This window comes from Manis javanica, chromosome X, assembly GCF_040802235.1.
Source record: "Manis javanica isolate MJ-LG chromosome X, MJ_LKY, whole genome shotgun sequence".
Classification (NCBI taxonomy): Eukaryota; Metazoa; Chordata; class Mammalia; order Pholidota; family Manidae; genus Manis; species Manis javanica.
Window position 1 is genome coordinate 15,007,412 of NC_133174.1, and position 17,508 is coordinate 15,024,919.

Genomic DNA, 17,508 nt, shown 5'->3' on the forward strand with positions numbered 1-17,508 from the left:
TATTTTGTTGTGTTTACAAGCTGATCACATTCAGTTATTCTACACAGACCCACTTTTTTATGTCATAGATGATCAAGTCATGATTTACTGATTACCTTTGGTAACTCACAGAGATTGGGATCCTATCTGTCAGCCTTTTTTTATTTATCTATGTGTATAGCCAAAATCATTATACCAAACATTAATATCTGCTGGATAAGAATGGTTCTGAGTATGGTTATATATGATTTGCCCTCAAAGTGGAAACTTTATAGGAATTCACTATAAGGTAAAACTATAAGTGTTTTCCTTGGTGTAGTTTTAGATTTTTTTTTTCTAGCTTTCTTAGTATTTAAGCTTGAGTAAGAAGCTTGTCCTACTTGAACTATGAATGGTCAGGAAAATGGAAAACATGCTTTCGAATTTAGTTTGCTATAGGCATTCATTCATCAAATAGGTTTTTCTTTTTGTCTATTTTGAAGATTAGATGTATGGGAAATGCCAATTTGTATGCTTCAATGCACAGTAAGTGGTCTTTAGATAGGTTTTTTAAAATTATTTTTCCCTAGAAGTATTTATATTTTACATCTTTCTAAAAAGTAGCTTTATTGAGGCCTAATTTGCATTGTATAATATTTACCCACTTTAAGTGTACAGTTTAATTAATGTTAGTAAATTTAATGACTTTTCTGCAACCTTCACTACAATCCAGTTTTAGGAAACTTCCATGAGGAGAGACTTTTTAAAGCTTGTTCCTACTTACAATTAAAGAGGATTTTTTTTAAATTTGGAACATAGACTAATTAATTTTATATTTTTTCCAGTTAACTTTATTGGAATTCTTAATGTCTCCTTCTGTTTTAGTAAATTATGTTGGAAACTATACCGAGTTTTGGAATAGGAATAAACAGATTAGTGGAAGACAGCCCATAATAGATTGTGGTATACAGAATCATTCAGAAAACAATGTTAAAACCATGGAAAAGGAAATTCAGTTAATAAATGGTACTGGGGACTTGGTAAAGCTTGTGGAAAAGAATGATAGAATACTACCTGTCATTCACTGAAGTAATTTTAGGTATATCCTTTATTTAAAGTGGAAAACAAATCCATAAGAAGACTGGAGAAAAAATGTTGGCAAAAAATGATTTCTAGATGTAGAAAGACATTAAGCTTTTAAAAATATGATATAAAATACAAAAGAATATACTGTTTGACTTAACATAAAATTGAAAAATATAACAAAGCATAAGATGACAAACTGAAAAAGTACTTGCAACAAACAGGAGAAGCAGAGGGTTAATGTGTACTCTGTGAATATTATATTCAAATTAAAACAGCACCAAAATGCAATAGATGACCATATAAATAGTCAATTCAAAAAAGAAGCAGCAAATTGCTGATCAGATATGTATACCAAACAACAGGGCTTGAAAGTACATGAAGCATAAACTGGCAGAACTAAAAGAAGAAATAGACAAATCCACAATTATAGCTAGATACTTCATCTCCACTCTCCAAAACTAATAAAGCTGTGAGACTGAAAGTCAGTAAGGATTAGAGTGCTGAACAATACTATCAAACAACAGAATATAATTGATATTTTTAGAGTACTTCATCCAACAAAAGCAGAATACAAATTCTTCTCAAGTGCCCATTGGAGTGTTCATCAAGATCAACCATATCTGTATCATAAAACATACTTTAATACATATTAAAATAACTGAAATCAGAGCATGTTCTTTATAATGGATAAAACAAATCATAATTTTGTGGCACATAGCTAAAGCAGCACTGTGAGGGAAATATATAGCACAGAATGCTTAAATCAGAAAAAAAGTATGATTTCAAATCAATTATCTAAGCACCATCTAAAGAAAATAGAAAAGTAATTGCCAATTGACAGGGATAAACTTCCAGTTAAACGAGATAAAAAAAGTTCTAGAGATCTGATGTAAAATGTTGTACCTATAGTTTACAATACTTTCTTATATACTTAAAATTTTGTTACAAGGGTAGGTCTCATATTAAATATTCTTACAATAAAATAAAGAAAATAAGAGCTAAATAAGCCCAACCAAGCAGAAGGGAGCAAGTAATATTGATGAAAGAGTAGAAATCAATGAAACTGAAAACTTTATTCAGTAGAGGTCAAGCAAAGGGATAATAAAGAAATACTACAAATAATTCTTTATACTTAAATTTGACAAATTAGATGAAATTAAACAATTCCTTGAAAAACATGAACTACCAAAATTTACCAAGATGAAATAAATACTCTGAATAATCCTATAACTATTAAAGAAATTGAGTTGTGCTTAGAAACCCTTAGGGGTGGGGTTAAAAGGGTACAGACCCAGATGATTTCACTGGTAAATTCTATGTGCTCAAGGAAGAAATAACATCAATTCTACACAGTCTATTCCAGAAAATAGATGAGGATGTAATCTTTCACATCTCACTTTATGAGACAGTCATTATCCTGATCCCAATAACTGAGGAAGATGGTAGAATAAAAAGACAACTGTAGACTAATCTCTCTCATGAATTTCCATATTAAAATCCTCCACAAAATATTAGCAAACCAAATCCAACCATATACAAATACAATTATACACTATGACTAAGTGAGATTTGTTCCAGGTATGCAGGGCTGCTTTAACACTTCAAAATAAATCAGTGTAATACACCACATCAAAGTACTAAAGAATAAAAATCATATGATCACATCAGTTAATGTGAACAAAGCATTTGACAGAATCCTACAACAATTTCATGAGAAGAATTCTCAACATGTAGGAATAGGGTGGTAATACCTGAAGTTGATATGAAGTGTCTATAAAAAGGAGCAGGTAACTTTATACTTCATTGTGAAAGGCTGAATGCTTTCCTCCTAAGATTGGGAATAAGGCAAGGCTGTCCACTCTCACCACTCCTATTTAATAATGTATTGGAAGTCATTTACAGTGCAGTAGGCAAGGAGAATAAAAGGCATAAAGATTGGAAAGGAGAAAGACTTGCCCTATTTGCAGATAATATGTGTCTCTGCATAGAAAATTCTAAGATATCTGCAAAATGTTTATTAGAGTTAGTGAATTTAGCAAGGTTGTAAGATACAAAGTTCACAAAAAATCATATTCCTTTATGCTAGCAAAGAACAATTGGAAACCAAAATTCAAAGCATGGTACAATTTACAATTGCTCCAAAAATAATGAGATGCCTACATATAAATTCAGCAAAATTCCCAAAGGATTTGTATGTGAAAACTATAAAATACAAAAGACCTAAATAAATGGAGAGACATACTGAGATCATGGATTGGGAGACTCAACTTAGTGAAAATGTCAGTTCTCAAATCTCCCTGTAGGTTAAATGAAATTCACATAAAAGTCCCAGCAGAACCTTATAGCTTGAAAAAAAATGTAATTCTAAAATTTATGTTAAAAAGCAAAGGGACTAGAATAACCAATTTTGAAAAAGAAATTATCCAATTAAAAATATTATATAACTTAAGTAATCAAAATTGTGGTATTGGTGGTAGGATAGACACACAGCCCAGAACTGTACCTTTATATAGTTAGCTGATGTTTGACAAAAGGAGCAAAAGCTATTCAGTGAAGAATGGATAGTCTTTCAATAAATGATGTTGGAACACTTGGGTAGGCATAGGGGAAAAGTGAACCTTGACCCAAACCTCACAACTTATACAAAAATTGACTCAAAAATGGATCATAGATCTAAATGTAAAAAATAAAGCTATAAAAGTTTTATAAGAAAACATGACTTACAGTCAGGTGAAGATTTTCTGAGATGTAACACTAAAGGTACAATCCAGAAAAGAAATTATCAATAAATTTGACCCTTAAACACTTTTGATCTGCCAAAGATCCTTAAGAGGATGGAAAGACAAGCTCTACACTGAAAAGAAATACACAGATTGCTTAATTCAACAAAGAACTTGCATACAGAATATATTATATTAGGTACTCTCTAAACTCAATAGTAAGACTACCAAAACTCGAAATAGAAAATGGGCAAAGGGCTTGAGCAGGTATTTCACTGAAAAGTGTATAGATAGATAGCAAATACACACATGGAGAACTTCAGCATCAGAATATCTATTGGGGAAAAATATCTATTGGGGAAATTCAAATTAAATCTATGATGATGTGCTACTATGTGGTTAATAGAATGGCCAAAAAAATATGTTTTAAAAAGTGTAACCAATAAAGGGCCTCTCTCTTATATGGACCTGTATGACATGTGGGGTGCTTGAATTGCAGTTTTCTAGAAGAGACAAATTCAGTTTGTAAACAGGAAGCAGTTCTATATAAGCATTGCTAGTAAAGCTTAAAGAAAAAATGAAGATCTAAAACACTGTCGTTCCAGTAACTTGGCTAAATGTTAATCTCCATACCTTCTTTTCTATTTGTTAGTTTCCTTTTCCTTAAACTGGGCCTCCCAACTCACATAAGGTCTGGCCCTACAAAAGTGATTGGCATTCACAGACTAGAGTGGATAAGAAGTAATGGAAAGCCTCTGAATGCATTTGTTGGCAAAACACTTGCTAGGAAAGACTACTGCTGTCTATACAAATCTTGAAAACAAACTTTTTATCAATATATATTGTTTATATACCAATATATATTGTTATAAAAGGATATGAAGTCACATAAATAATTGGTTTAATGCAAGGTAAAACCTAGGCAAATCCATGGAGGCAGATATATTAGTGTTTAATTCTGTGTCGGGGTGGGCCTAGGAGTCATACTTCTTTGGTTTGAATATCAGCTTCACCATTACTAGTTGTCACTTAGCCTTTTTATACATTGGTTTCTCATCTGTAAAATGGGACTAATTATAGTCTCTATGTTATGTAAGAGTTGTAAAAATTATTTAGTACATGTAAAGCACTTTGAACAGTAACTGGCACTTAGTCCTTTTTGTTAGCTATCATTATCACTAACTCTTAATTGTTTGTATTTCAAGAAGATTCTGTACTCAAATTTTAGGTTCATTTGAATGTAAACTAAAATGTTGTCTTTTTGTAAAGAACTCCTTTTTTGTTTTGTTTTAGATGTAGTGAAGAGATCTTGTAAGAAGTACCAAAGAACTTCTGAGTATTAAAAACTAATGAAAAAGAGAAATGGAAAACACGCATTATGTTTCTTGAATTTATTTATCTTCCAAGCATTTCCCTCAATTTTTTTCCTTAAGTATGTCTGGAATATTTTTAATCACTATGTAAACTTTAGAACAACTCATTTCATATTATTCAAAAATCTTATTTTAGGCTATAGCATTTAGGGACCTTTCAAAAGCTGTTCCTATTAATCACAGTTTTCCTTTTCCCTTCACAGGTCACCGTTTGCTGCTGTCACAGACTATTCAGTTACAAGGAATAATGTCATACAACTCTGCTTGGAATTAACAACTATCGTGCAACAGGTATTAGCTGACAAACTTTCCTTCTGTTAATTTATTAGCTATTCCATATTGTGACAATGAGAAGTATTCCTTTTTAACAAGGGTTCGTAAGATAATGGTTTGGGAGTTTCTCTTTCAAAGATGGATGGTTCTAAAGAAACCAAATATTAATTATTCAATGGAAAACTATTCATATAGCCCAACAAACAAGGGTTTTATTTACCAGAGGATGTAAAACTAAACCCAATTTGTAGAGAATCATTATAATAAGATCGTAACTTTGTCTTACACTTTTAGTGGGGATGACTATATTGCCTTTCACAAAATTGAATTGCCTAACTTAAATAACAATCCGAGACTTTTCCCCTAAGACACTATTCATCCTTTATTTGTACAACTATTAGTTTCATTTATATAAGTAAACATACAAATGAATATGTGTAGTAGCCTTTAACAGCAATCTACTTATTTAACCTGATTTTTTTACTTTGAATATTATCTAAGCCAGGGATCCCCAAATCAAATGCTTTCAGGTGTGTAGCAGCTAATGTAAATGTTGGAATCAAACTTGGCATAAAATGTGGAGAAATGATAGAGAGATGAATTGACTAGTACATATCCAGCAAATTTTATTTAAATCTAATAACAAAACACATCTGAGAGACCTGGGGACTATGGCTACCACAGTATGTAAGCCTGATGTCAGCCTCTTGGTGCTGCTATCTCAGGGTGCCATTATCTGTTAACCTGCCCAGTGATACAGAAATAGGGAAAGCAGAGGATAAAACATGACAATACAGAAAGTTATTGGGGAAATTGATTATTTAATTTGTCCTCCCTATGCTTTACTACCAGGGATAATTAAGACTTTCTTGCATTGCTTGTGTTTTCTCAAAGAAATTAGAAATTTTATTAATATGTTTTAGTGTATTTTGAATGCTTCAGTAAACTTTCTATTGTACTGTATAACTTATTTGCATAACTTCTCTGAAACTGTAGGCTTTAAGATGTTTTTCATTATAGAAAGGAGAGTTATTTTGTGACTTTTAATGGTGGAACGCATCAGACATTCATCAGGATTATATGGCAGTGAGAAAGCCAGCAACTCATTGCTGTTAGTCAAAGATAGGCATGAAGATGGTGAACATTTTATGAGCTTTCTTAAATACTTTAATAGTCCCACCACATCTTCATATTTGGTGTCAGTGAATTTAATTTCTGAATTTCAAAGATCTCAACTGGATAATAGGGAGAAGAGTGGCATTTTAGGTCAAGGGTCCACAAACTTTTTGTAAAAGGCCTGATAGTAAGTGTTTACGTTTTTGTAGGCTGTATGGTGTAGACTCTAAAGTGTCTCTTGTAACCAGTGAACTCTGCTGTTGTAATGCAAAAACAGCCATAGACAATGTATAAATGAATTGGTGCGGCTACGTGCCAGTAAAACTTGTGTTACAAAAATAGGAAACAGGTTAAACTTGGCCCAGGGGCCATAGTTTGCTGACCTATATTCTAGGGCAATGCTAGTCCAGTGTGATCTGTAGGCTACCTACATTATCATCACATGGAAACTTGTTAGAAACTTAGATTCTTGGGATATACCCCAAATGTACTGTGGGGAGGGCCCAGGAATCTTCATGTTTACTAGTTTTCCAGGTGATTCTGGTTCTCATACATTGTTCTAAGGTATGAGGTAAAAGAGCACTAATACAATCTGTGGGTAATTTTCCTTACAGTCTGTATTATCAATGATGTTTCTTCAAAAATCTGTTTCTAAACTCTATTTCTTTTAAAGGTATTGAAATTAACCAAGATTTGAGATGTGGATAACAGATTATTAGCTTCTTCCCTTTTACTACAAGACAAAAAAATTCTCTCTGATTTAAGGGTACCTACTCTGCAATATTTGCATTACAAACATAGCTACTTAAAATTGGATTTGTGCTCAGTAGCAGTCCATATACAAATAACCATAATAACATAATAATTATTAACTGTTACATGACAAGATCTGTGATAATTGTGTTATGTGCATTATTTAAGCTTTTCATTTATACATGAGACCAAAGACAATTGAAATACCATGAAATGAAATGGGAGAACTAAAAGTTTATTATTCAGCTTTTTATGTATGAAAAACTCATTGTCAGTCCTATGAGACTGCAATCCATCCAATGTCAACTTTCAAAATACTTCATTTCCAAGCATAATTATGACAGAAAGTGGGTGTGTTCCTTTCTTTGGTCTCCTACAAACATCTGGATCTGGAGGGCTTGTTTAAGGCTTATCTTCATTCTGTAACATCTATGTTGGCAGATAGTAGCTGCACTAGTTGGGGTGAGCATTTAATAATGTAGATGACTGTAAGAAAGTAATAATAAATAAGTAATTTTTTAAAGTAGCAAGCCACAGAATGAGATAAAATATTCACACTACATGTATCTTAAAAAGGGCATATACAAAGTATGTAAAGAATGCCTTCAAATCGATAAGAAAACCTATTAATGCATAAAACATTCAGACATTTCACTGAAGCAGATACACAAATTCGTAATGAGTTTATAATAAATCGATGTGAGAGAGTTCAAATTAAAACCACAATGAGACATTACTTCACATTCAAAATAATGGATAGTATTAAAAGGACTGACAACATAAAGAATAATAAAAAATAAGAAAGGTGTTGAATAGCAAAAATGGCAAAAGGCGTGTAAGTTGACACATCAAAGAATATATTTTTATAATCCATAAATAAATGCATGAAAAAATAACAATCCAAGTATGAACAAAATAAATATAAGTATAATAAATGAGATAACATTTTCACATATCAAATTGGCCAGGGATTTTTTAAATGTGAGGAAAATATGTTCTCTTCAGCATGATCAATCAATGTATTACTTAGTACATTTCTGGGTGGTTTTTGGAAATATGCCTTAAATGCTTTTAAAATATATCTAACAACAGCAACAAAAGAAATGGAGAGTTTTTTATGTTTAGAGCTCATAGGTTCCAGAACATACCTTTGCACTCTAACCTTCAGGTGTTACATTTAAAAGAATGACTGGAATGATTTTCAGTGAATTAAAATTTCCTATAGAGATAAGTACAATGGTGAAAGTGCAGTTTAAGTCAGATATGACTAACCCCCACCCATTCCACTATTTTAAGAACCTACCATCTAAGTAACAAGTGATTCAGTTTTTGTTCTTTCCAGAATGTGTGAACACCTGCTATTGACAACTGCTTAATAAAAAACATATGTCATTATGATTTTGCCCTCGGAGGCTTGTTCATGCTTTCAACAGAAACTTTTAATAGCTGCACTATTTGGCTCAACAGTCACTTTAGGAATCTTACTTCAAGGCAGTAATAGGTTTAAGTCATGCTATTTACAGGTCAGGGAACATTAGGTGGAATAAAAAGAAATGATTTTACAGGTTGAACTTCAAGTACATTCCATCTTGACTAAACACAGAATTATTTAAATACTCTAAATATACTCATGACATTGAAGGACATTCTGTAAACCCGCTACCCACTATATACTCTGGTTTGAAGAATATGCCTTGCCCTTCTTAGGAAATTTTGCTCCAACATTACCTATTTCTGTTTTTTAAAATTCAGTGGCTCATAACATTTGTCATAGTTCCTTCTACCTCACTCTCATTTTCCCATCACGTGTCCTGTTCCACATGTCACTGTTAAGATGCTTTCAAACAAAAACTTCTTATACATTGGTGTTCTTGGTTCTTGCTTTGCCTGCCCCATCCCAACTTGTACCTGACTTGATTTCTTAATTCATCTATTTTAACTAGGTCTTTTCTGTTTCTTACTTTAAAGGAAATATTAGATGCAGTCTTTTCTTAATAAAATACATTTTCATGGCATCCTGATTTAATGTACTTAAAAATACAGAATCACTTTTAGACTAGTCATCCCAAAGTCCAGCTCCAATTTCATCACTTTTAGCAATTTTCCACTGATTTCCAAGTTGACTACAAACTTCTCTCTTTGGAATTCAAAGAGCTCCAAGCATGGGTTGAACATAATTTCAGTTAAATGACTTCGAGCACTCCCATGTATCTTAATTGTATTCTAGTTAATGTGGATGACTTTATTGTCGGTAAAATAGACCTTGCAATTTCATTTTTTTATGTTGTAAGTCCTCCTCAGAACGTGTCCCATATGTATTTTTATGTCTGCCTGTTAAAATTATGTCCTGTTCTTTAAGATCTTTAGGAAATGTCACCTCATTCACGAAACTTTTACAATTTCCTGCAACAGTTTGTACCTTCCTCTACTTTGACCATTTTTGTTTAATGTAATTATTGATATGGTTGGGATTAAATTATATATACCACCTTGCTGTTTGTCTTCCGTGTTTCCCATCTGTTCTTTTTTCTTTTTCCTGTCTACTTTTATGTTAATTATTTTTTATGATTCTGTTTTGTCCCTTGTTAACCTATTGACTATAACTCTGTGTTGTGTGGGACTTACTTTCTGACTTCCATTAGATTATGAACTCCTTGAAGATAGGAACATCCTTTTCATAACATAGTAGGTGTTCATTACATACTTGTTAAAATAAATTGACCTGAGCCCCAACTATACCCTGTGGTTATTAGCACATGCTCATTTATACTCTTCCTTGAAAAATGTAGAATTAAATGCTTGAATGGTTACTCATTTTATCATCTTTATAAAAGCTATAGTTCTATCTGTGCTATTTATGCAAAGAACCCCAGAAATATCTAGACATACCCATCACTTTATATCTCAGTTTATTCATTAGTTTAAATAAGTATTCATCCTCATAACCACTTTCCCATGCTAGAATGAAAATAAATAAAGCATCTGAAACACCATGCCAAATATATAATGCTAACAAAACATATCTTTTAGAAGAAACTTAATTATAGGTATAATATAATAATGTTTGTAAATTAACATTATCATTTTAGTACTGTTATGTCATATATTTGGTACCAAGTTTTTCTGGGCTCTATCGTCTATTGCTATGTATCATTGCAATAGGAATGAAGATGACAGATAAAGAAATGAAATAAAATAGTTAAGCGTTTGTTTCTTACTAATGAAACTATTGGTGATTTTATTTTACTTAGACTCTACTATCCTGTATTTTCCAAATTTTCTAAAATGAGTTTGAGTTATCAGAGAAACAAAAAATTGAATGCTATATACATTTAAGAAATACTACTTTAAGTTTATTAAAAGAGCACAACAAAGACAAGTGCTTATTTTATTTTAAATAGCATAGTTTATAAACAGTCAATGTCCATTTAATGGTCTTATTCAGCCATTATATACACAGTAATTACTGCACACACTTGGAGTTGTGTGAAATATATGAAGACATGAATTAAACTTTAAGCTGCCAATCAAAGAGGCCAGTTTGAATAAGCAAAGAGTAGATTTAAAAAAAAATATCTAGGACATGCATTTATTACCAGTCTTTCAGGAAATCTCATCTGAGCAGTTACGATGATAGTTATGCTTTGAAATATGCTGTACTTCAAATTATTTTTCAGTCAACTTTAATTATTTTTATTCCCTTTGCAGCAAGATGAGATTATCAATATCTAAAAATAAACTGTCACAAATAGCTTTTTTCCCCTTCGTAACAGAAAGTGGTGGTACTATGAAGTAAGTGCTTCTTGATACTGGCTACTTATTTTTAAAGTAATGCCAACATTAGAGGAGAAAGATAACAAATTTCTTTTAGCAAGCTATTTGGAAGAATATATATAATCTACTATATCTGTTCTACTTATTTCCAGTTGTTATGGGTTTATGTAGTTATATTTGAAGTCTCTTAAAGAGATTCCCCACCCCCACCACTTTCCTCCCCCTATAAGATTGGCTATAATAACACATTTGATAAAAAAAAAGGAAACTGGTTTAAAAAATCTTAAGTGGAAAGAATTCTCACAAAAAAATCAAAGCTTTATTTAGAGTACTGTCAGCACCTGAACCAGAAAAATGAGACAAGTACTCATTCACTTCTATCAGCATTGAAATAATTGCCATGATACCGGCCCTACTGGGTGTCAGCTTAACCTAAAATCATTCTACTGTAACATTTTTATATTTTCCACTTCAAACATAAAAATGATTAATTAGATTGTCACTAGTTAAGAAACGGACACCAGAATATCAGTTTGCAAGGTGAAGCTTTGAGGGATCTTAGAATACTTTGGCAAGGGACAGAAGGTCGGGATGGTGAGTTTTGGAAGACTTGAAGCTTAGGCCTGTTGCTTCGTGAGCATTTCTCTTTGGCCAAACCATACAATTGCTTGTGCCATCTATAAGCAAAAATAATTCTGTTATTGTGATAATCAAATCAGATGTATTAAAAATAGTTCACAAATGCAAAGTGAAAAACAAAACGAAAGTAATATTATTTATGAAATGAGTAAGAAATAGTGAGATTTGATAAAAGGAATTAGAATAACAACTTTGTTTTAAATAGTAAGTGTACACAGATTTTTTCTCCTTTTGGTGTGAATTATCTAGCTGCATATACAGTGAAGTCTGAATCACATGCTGAGAGAAAAATTTCAACATGTGAAACATTCTAAATCAGATTAAAACTTCCTTTTAAAATTCAAGTTCTGGTGATACTCTTTTATCCAACATGGTCCTTTGTATTTTGTATGTCATTAAAATGTCTTTCTGTTTTCTTATGGGCTTACTCACTTTTCAACCTTTTTAATCAATTTTCCCATGTCTTTGGATACTACTGGTTTTCTAAATAGTGTTCAAAACATTATATCCCCCTATCATCAAAATTGGAAAAAACAGAAAAGATCACTAGTCTTTTTCATACAAGATTGCTGTAAAATAGCTTTTGAGAAGAAAAGTAATGCAAAGCAAAAAGAAGTTCTAGACACCTTTCTTAAAACATCTTTTTTTAAGTGTGTAATTTTTACTTACTGCATAGTCAACTTTCCTTCCTCACCCTCTAAAATTGGAAGAAATAGCATTTACTGTTCAAATAATCTTAACTGAAAGAATCATCATCAAGAAATGAAAGTTCATTTAGATACTGAAAGAGAATTTTTATGGTCCTTGCTTGTATTCATTCCATTAATATTTTTTGTGAAAAGTATATGAAAGGTTTTTATGTAGTACATTCTGTGCTTCTCTAATATTCTACATTTTTTAAGTATAAAAGTGTAATATAATCGGCCTTATAGAAAAATTTGGAGTAATCAAAAGAGAAAAAAGAAACATTGCTTATAATCCTCCCACCCAAATAAATCCTGTTATTCTGCCTATTTTATTTCAGCCTGTTTTTATGTACATACACATAAAATATTTCAAATATGGTCTTTCTCATTTAGTATTATGCCATAATTAAAAAAATTTTAGTGCATAATTCAAATTACATCTTTTGTCCTTTGTAACAGTTTATAAAATAGTAATACTAGTTAACTTTTAAAAATACAGACAACTATAAAGAAGAATATTTATAGTCATCCCAGCCTAAGCACCAGAAACAACTGTGTTACTGCTTTGGACTTTCCTGCAATAAATGCCCTACATTGTTATTCTAACTTTCTGACAGTTCACTTGTTTGATTTTATTCCATATTTGTCTGTTTGAAGTATTTTGTTTCTTTTTATTAAAACCTTTTTTAATTGAAGTATAATAACATATAATATCCTATTAGTTTCAGGTGTGCATCATAGTGATTTGATATTTTTATACATTACAAAATGATCTCCATGGTAAGTCTAGTTGCCATCTGTCACCATGCAAAGTTATTATAATATTATTGACTGTATTCCCTATGCTGTATATTACACTCCCATGATTTACATATTTTATAACTGGAGGTTTGTAACTCTTAACCCTCTTCACTTACTTTGCCTCCTCTTCACCCCCCCCCAATACCAACAATTTGTTTCCTGTATCTAGGAGTCTGTTTCTATTGTTTTTTCATTTCTTTTGTATTTTAGATTACACATATGAGTGAAATTATATGGTAATTTGTGTTTCTCTGACTTACTTCACTTAGTATGATACCTGCTATGTCCATTCATGTTGTTACAGATGGCAAGATTTCACTATTTTTTATGGCTGAGTAATATCCATTATATATGTATACATATATACCACATCTTTATTCACTGATCTCTCAGTGGACACTTAGATTGCTTCCATATCTTGGCTGCTAAAAATAATACTACAATGAACATAAAGGTGTATATTTGTTTGAATTGTCTGTTTCATTTTCTTTGGATAAATTCCCTAAGGTGGAATTACTGGGTCATATAATAGTTATATTTTTAGTTTTTTTAGGAGCCTCCATACCCTTTTCTATAGAGGCAGTGCCAATTACCTTTCCACCAACAGTTCATGAGGGTTCCTTTTTCTCCACATCTTCACCAACACTTGTTACTTTTTGTCTTTTTGGTAATAGTCAAGCTTAGCAGTGTTATTTTGTTTTTAACTCTATTCAAGAAAATGGAAAAAAATATTCTTCAACTATCACTATTAAAAGTGTTTGTTTTTGACTGGCAGCTTCCTCTGCATGTGTGTGCTTTCTAATGATATTTGTTACCTCCATTTAAAGTACAAGTCAATAAAAGTACACAATTTATGAACTGTTCTCTAAATACGTACTTACAAATAAAAACATAAATGAGCATATTGAGTGTATAGCCCTTTTTAAAATGTAGTCTTGCTTGAATTTGTTCCAACCTGTTTTATGTTTATCAGGGTATTTTCTCCAGATAAATACCTGAGAGAAAATAAGAGCTTTCCTAGGACTTACTGAATTGGTAATTGTGGTTTAAATTCTTAGAGAATATATCTGTAAATACTAAAAAATAAAAATTTTAAAAAATACTATAGAATTTTATAAAAATAAATAGTCTAGAAGTGATTTTTAAAGTTATACTAAGTATTTATGCAAGGAGATTTGGCCTATTAAGTTTATTGACAATAGCTATCATGTTTTACTTTTATTATATTATATTGTATTTTACATTTTGTCTGTATGAGTAGTACCTCCTTTATCTTCTTGTTTGGCACTTTATATCATTTACTCTTACATTTTTATGGCAAAATATTATAGTGGGCTTTGATGTAAAGTAGATCTGAGCTCATCATTCTGGCTCTGCTTTTTGACAAACTGTATGAACTTGGAAAAATTGCTTCATATCTTTGATACTATTTCTCTTTACTGGCAAGAGTGGATCACCACCTTGCTGGATTGTTGTAGGGTTGATATAATACTGGAAATTAATCTACCCTATAATTGGCATTCATTGGGAGTTTAATAAATGATCATTTAGTTGCCTTATATAGTAAAAGAGCCTTTAGAAACTCTAAACTAATATAGTTTTTTGCTCCACAAGAAATTTAAAAGGAAGGTTGCTCGGAATACTTATGGTATTGAGTGGCAATGAATTTTTAGAATGAGCGATTTTTTTTAAAGGATTTTAGTTTAATTTAGGATGTTCCTTAGATTTTAATGCAAATTGATTACTGTACTTCATATTCTGGAGATATTTTGAAACGTTCATGTCAAATGTAATACAGTAATTAATTTTGATCACCTGTGAATTTGCCATCCTTATCCATATATTCAAATAACCTAGAATTGAAAATGGAAAACTCAAAATGTGGAAAGATAAAAGGCCAGTGTGTGTAATAGTCCGTCACACAGGTGTGTATTGTAAAAGGGATATGAAGATTCAAGTAGCAGTTAAATACATGTAAAGTTCTAAATGTACTTTCATTGTCTTCTTACTCTCTGAAAATTATACTGGGGTAGGCATCATATATATTCTATAGTTCATGTAGTAAGTATTAAAATATATAAAAGCCCAGCCAGGATAGTCTCCCAATCATTTCAAACACAACTTTACATACTATTTTTGCTGTATTCTCAGGGTTAGTGTTTAAGCCTTTCTGAATCACATTCTGGGTGACCTGAAAATTGGACTGGGACTCTTGGGATTGAAACTGGGGCATTTCAGCCCAAAAACCAGGACAAGCTTTATATGTCATTTTTGAACAATATGAATTATATTATACTTAATCCTTCATTTTCTTCAACTGTTTCAACTGATCATGAAGAAACAAACCATTATCTTTTTAAACTTTTCTATATAATCCTAATATAGTGAATCAGAAGTTAGATAATAGAACTATGAGGCATAGTAGCCAGATAACTTAAGGATTTTTTAACAGAAGACAAATATAATACAAAAATATATAGATTTACTAAGCTAAGAATATTATTCAGCCCTAAGAAGAAAACAAATCCTACCATTTGCAACAACCTGGATGGAGCTAGAGAGTATTATGCTCAGTGAAATAAGCCAGGCAGAGAAAGACAAGTACCAAATGATTTCACTCATCTGTGGAGTATAAGAACAAAGCAAAAACTGAAGGAACAAAACAGCAGCAGACTCACAGAACCCAAGAATGGACTAACAGTTACCAAAGAGAAAGGGACTGGGGAGGATGGGTGGGAAGGGAGGGATAAGGGGGAAAAGGGGAATTATGATTAGCACACATAATGTAGGGGGTGGGGCACGGGGAAGGCAGTATAGCACAGAGAAGACAATGATTCTATAGCATCTTACTATGCTGATGGACAGTGACTGTAATGGGGTATGTGGTGGGGACTTGATAATGGGGGAACCTAGTAACCACAGTGTTGCTTATGTAAGTATAGTAATGATACCAAAGAAAAAATAAATAAAAATAAAAATAAATAAATAAGATTATGTTATATATACACACACACACATATATATGTATATACATATATATATATGCCTATATCTCTTAAAAGGCCTAGAATATAGCATTACAATAAAAAAGATATAAATATACAGAGAAATCCTCATTCTTAATATAAGAAGATAAAATGATTATTGGCAGCTGTATATTTTTTGAAGGCTCAGAATGAAAAGGTAAATAAGAGTGATGAAATCACTGTGTGCTAAGACTTTAGGAAGGCACTGTTTAGAACATTATGACATAATTTATTCTTACAGCTTTCTGGCAATGACCTGACTTTTGAACAAAAATTTTAAAGCTGAATATTATATGAAAATGAATACTAAAATAGATTGTTTTTATAGGTTTATTCTTTTACAAACCTAGACTGTGTTGCATGTTATTGGAACATCCTGCCAAAGCACCTTTAAACCTGTAGATAGTATCTCCATCAGTAATAACAAGTAGATGTGTGTATAATATACTAATCAAATTCTTTTAGATAGCAAATAGCAGGATACTGTTTCTTAGACATCTGCTTTCTGTAGTGTATTATATTTTAAATTTTATGTAATATTTTATATATATACAGAAATGCATGTCATGTATATATATATATTATGAAGCATAATAATAAATCAAATACTCATGAATCTGCCATCTACTAAGTAGAACATTACAAGTATTGCTTTAGTTATAGTTGTGCTCCTCCCCCATCTCATCATCCTGCCTCTTCTTAGGGTGTTTATTATTTAATTTTTTTCTTAAAACAGTTTCATATACTTTTCTAAATATCTCATTTAATTGTGCTTGCCTATGAACTTTTTAAAAGTATCACTCTGCATATTACTTTTTTACTTGATGTTATATTTCTGAATTCATGTTTTGTTTAGTCACTATAGTTTATTCACTTTAACTTAATATGTGTGTGTATTTACTCCCAATATGCTTATCCATTTTCCTGACCATGAACATTTTGATATATACCTGCACTGAAGCACATGCATAGGAGAGTAATTGCCCCATTATACAGTATGGATATATGCATTTTCCAATTGTACTATAGCCTGTTCTCAAAGTTTTACTGCTTATTTATAAATGTACTTTCATTATCTTCCTACTCTCTAAATTACTGTATTTTTGTTATACTGTCTTATTATGCAATTCACCTTAAGAGTTAGAGAATTTTAGAATTTTCTCATAAAGATCATAAAAAGATAGAACTTCTACCATTACTGCTATTATCTATATGGAAACAGATGTAGAAAGATGGGTTAGTAATTCTTAATCCTTATAGGTGATCAAACAAACTTCAGAAGAGAGTCCCTGATATGCTTGCT

The 17,508-nt window shown here is 31.5% G+C and overlaps 1 protein-coding gene across 5 annotated transcripts in view; it reads left to right on the forward strand.

The window, feature by feature from the left end:
* The window catches only part of CNKSR2 (connector enhancer of kinase suppressor of Ras 2), a 250,220-nt gene that overhangs the window by 69,090 nt on the left and 163,622 nt on the right, over positions 1-17,508 (forward strand). For all 5 annotated transcript variants that reach the window (XM_017659437.3, XM_017659438.3, XM_017659439.3 and 2 more), the window contains exon 4: positions 5,341-5,428. In XM_017659437.3, the coding sequence (XP_017514926.1) occupies positions 5,341-5,428 (88 nt within the window). The remainder of the gene's footprint in view (positions 1-5,340; positions 5,429-17,508) is intronic.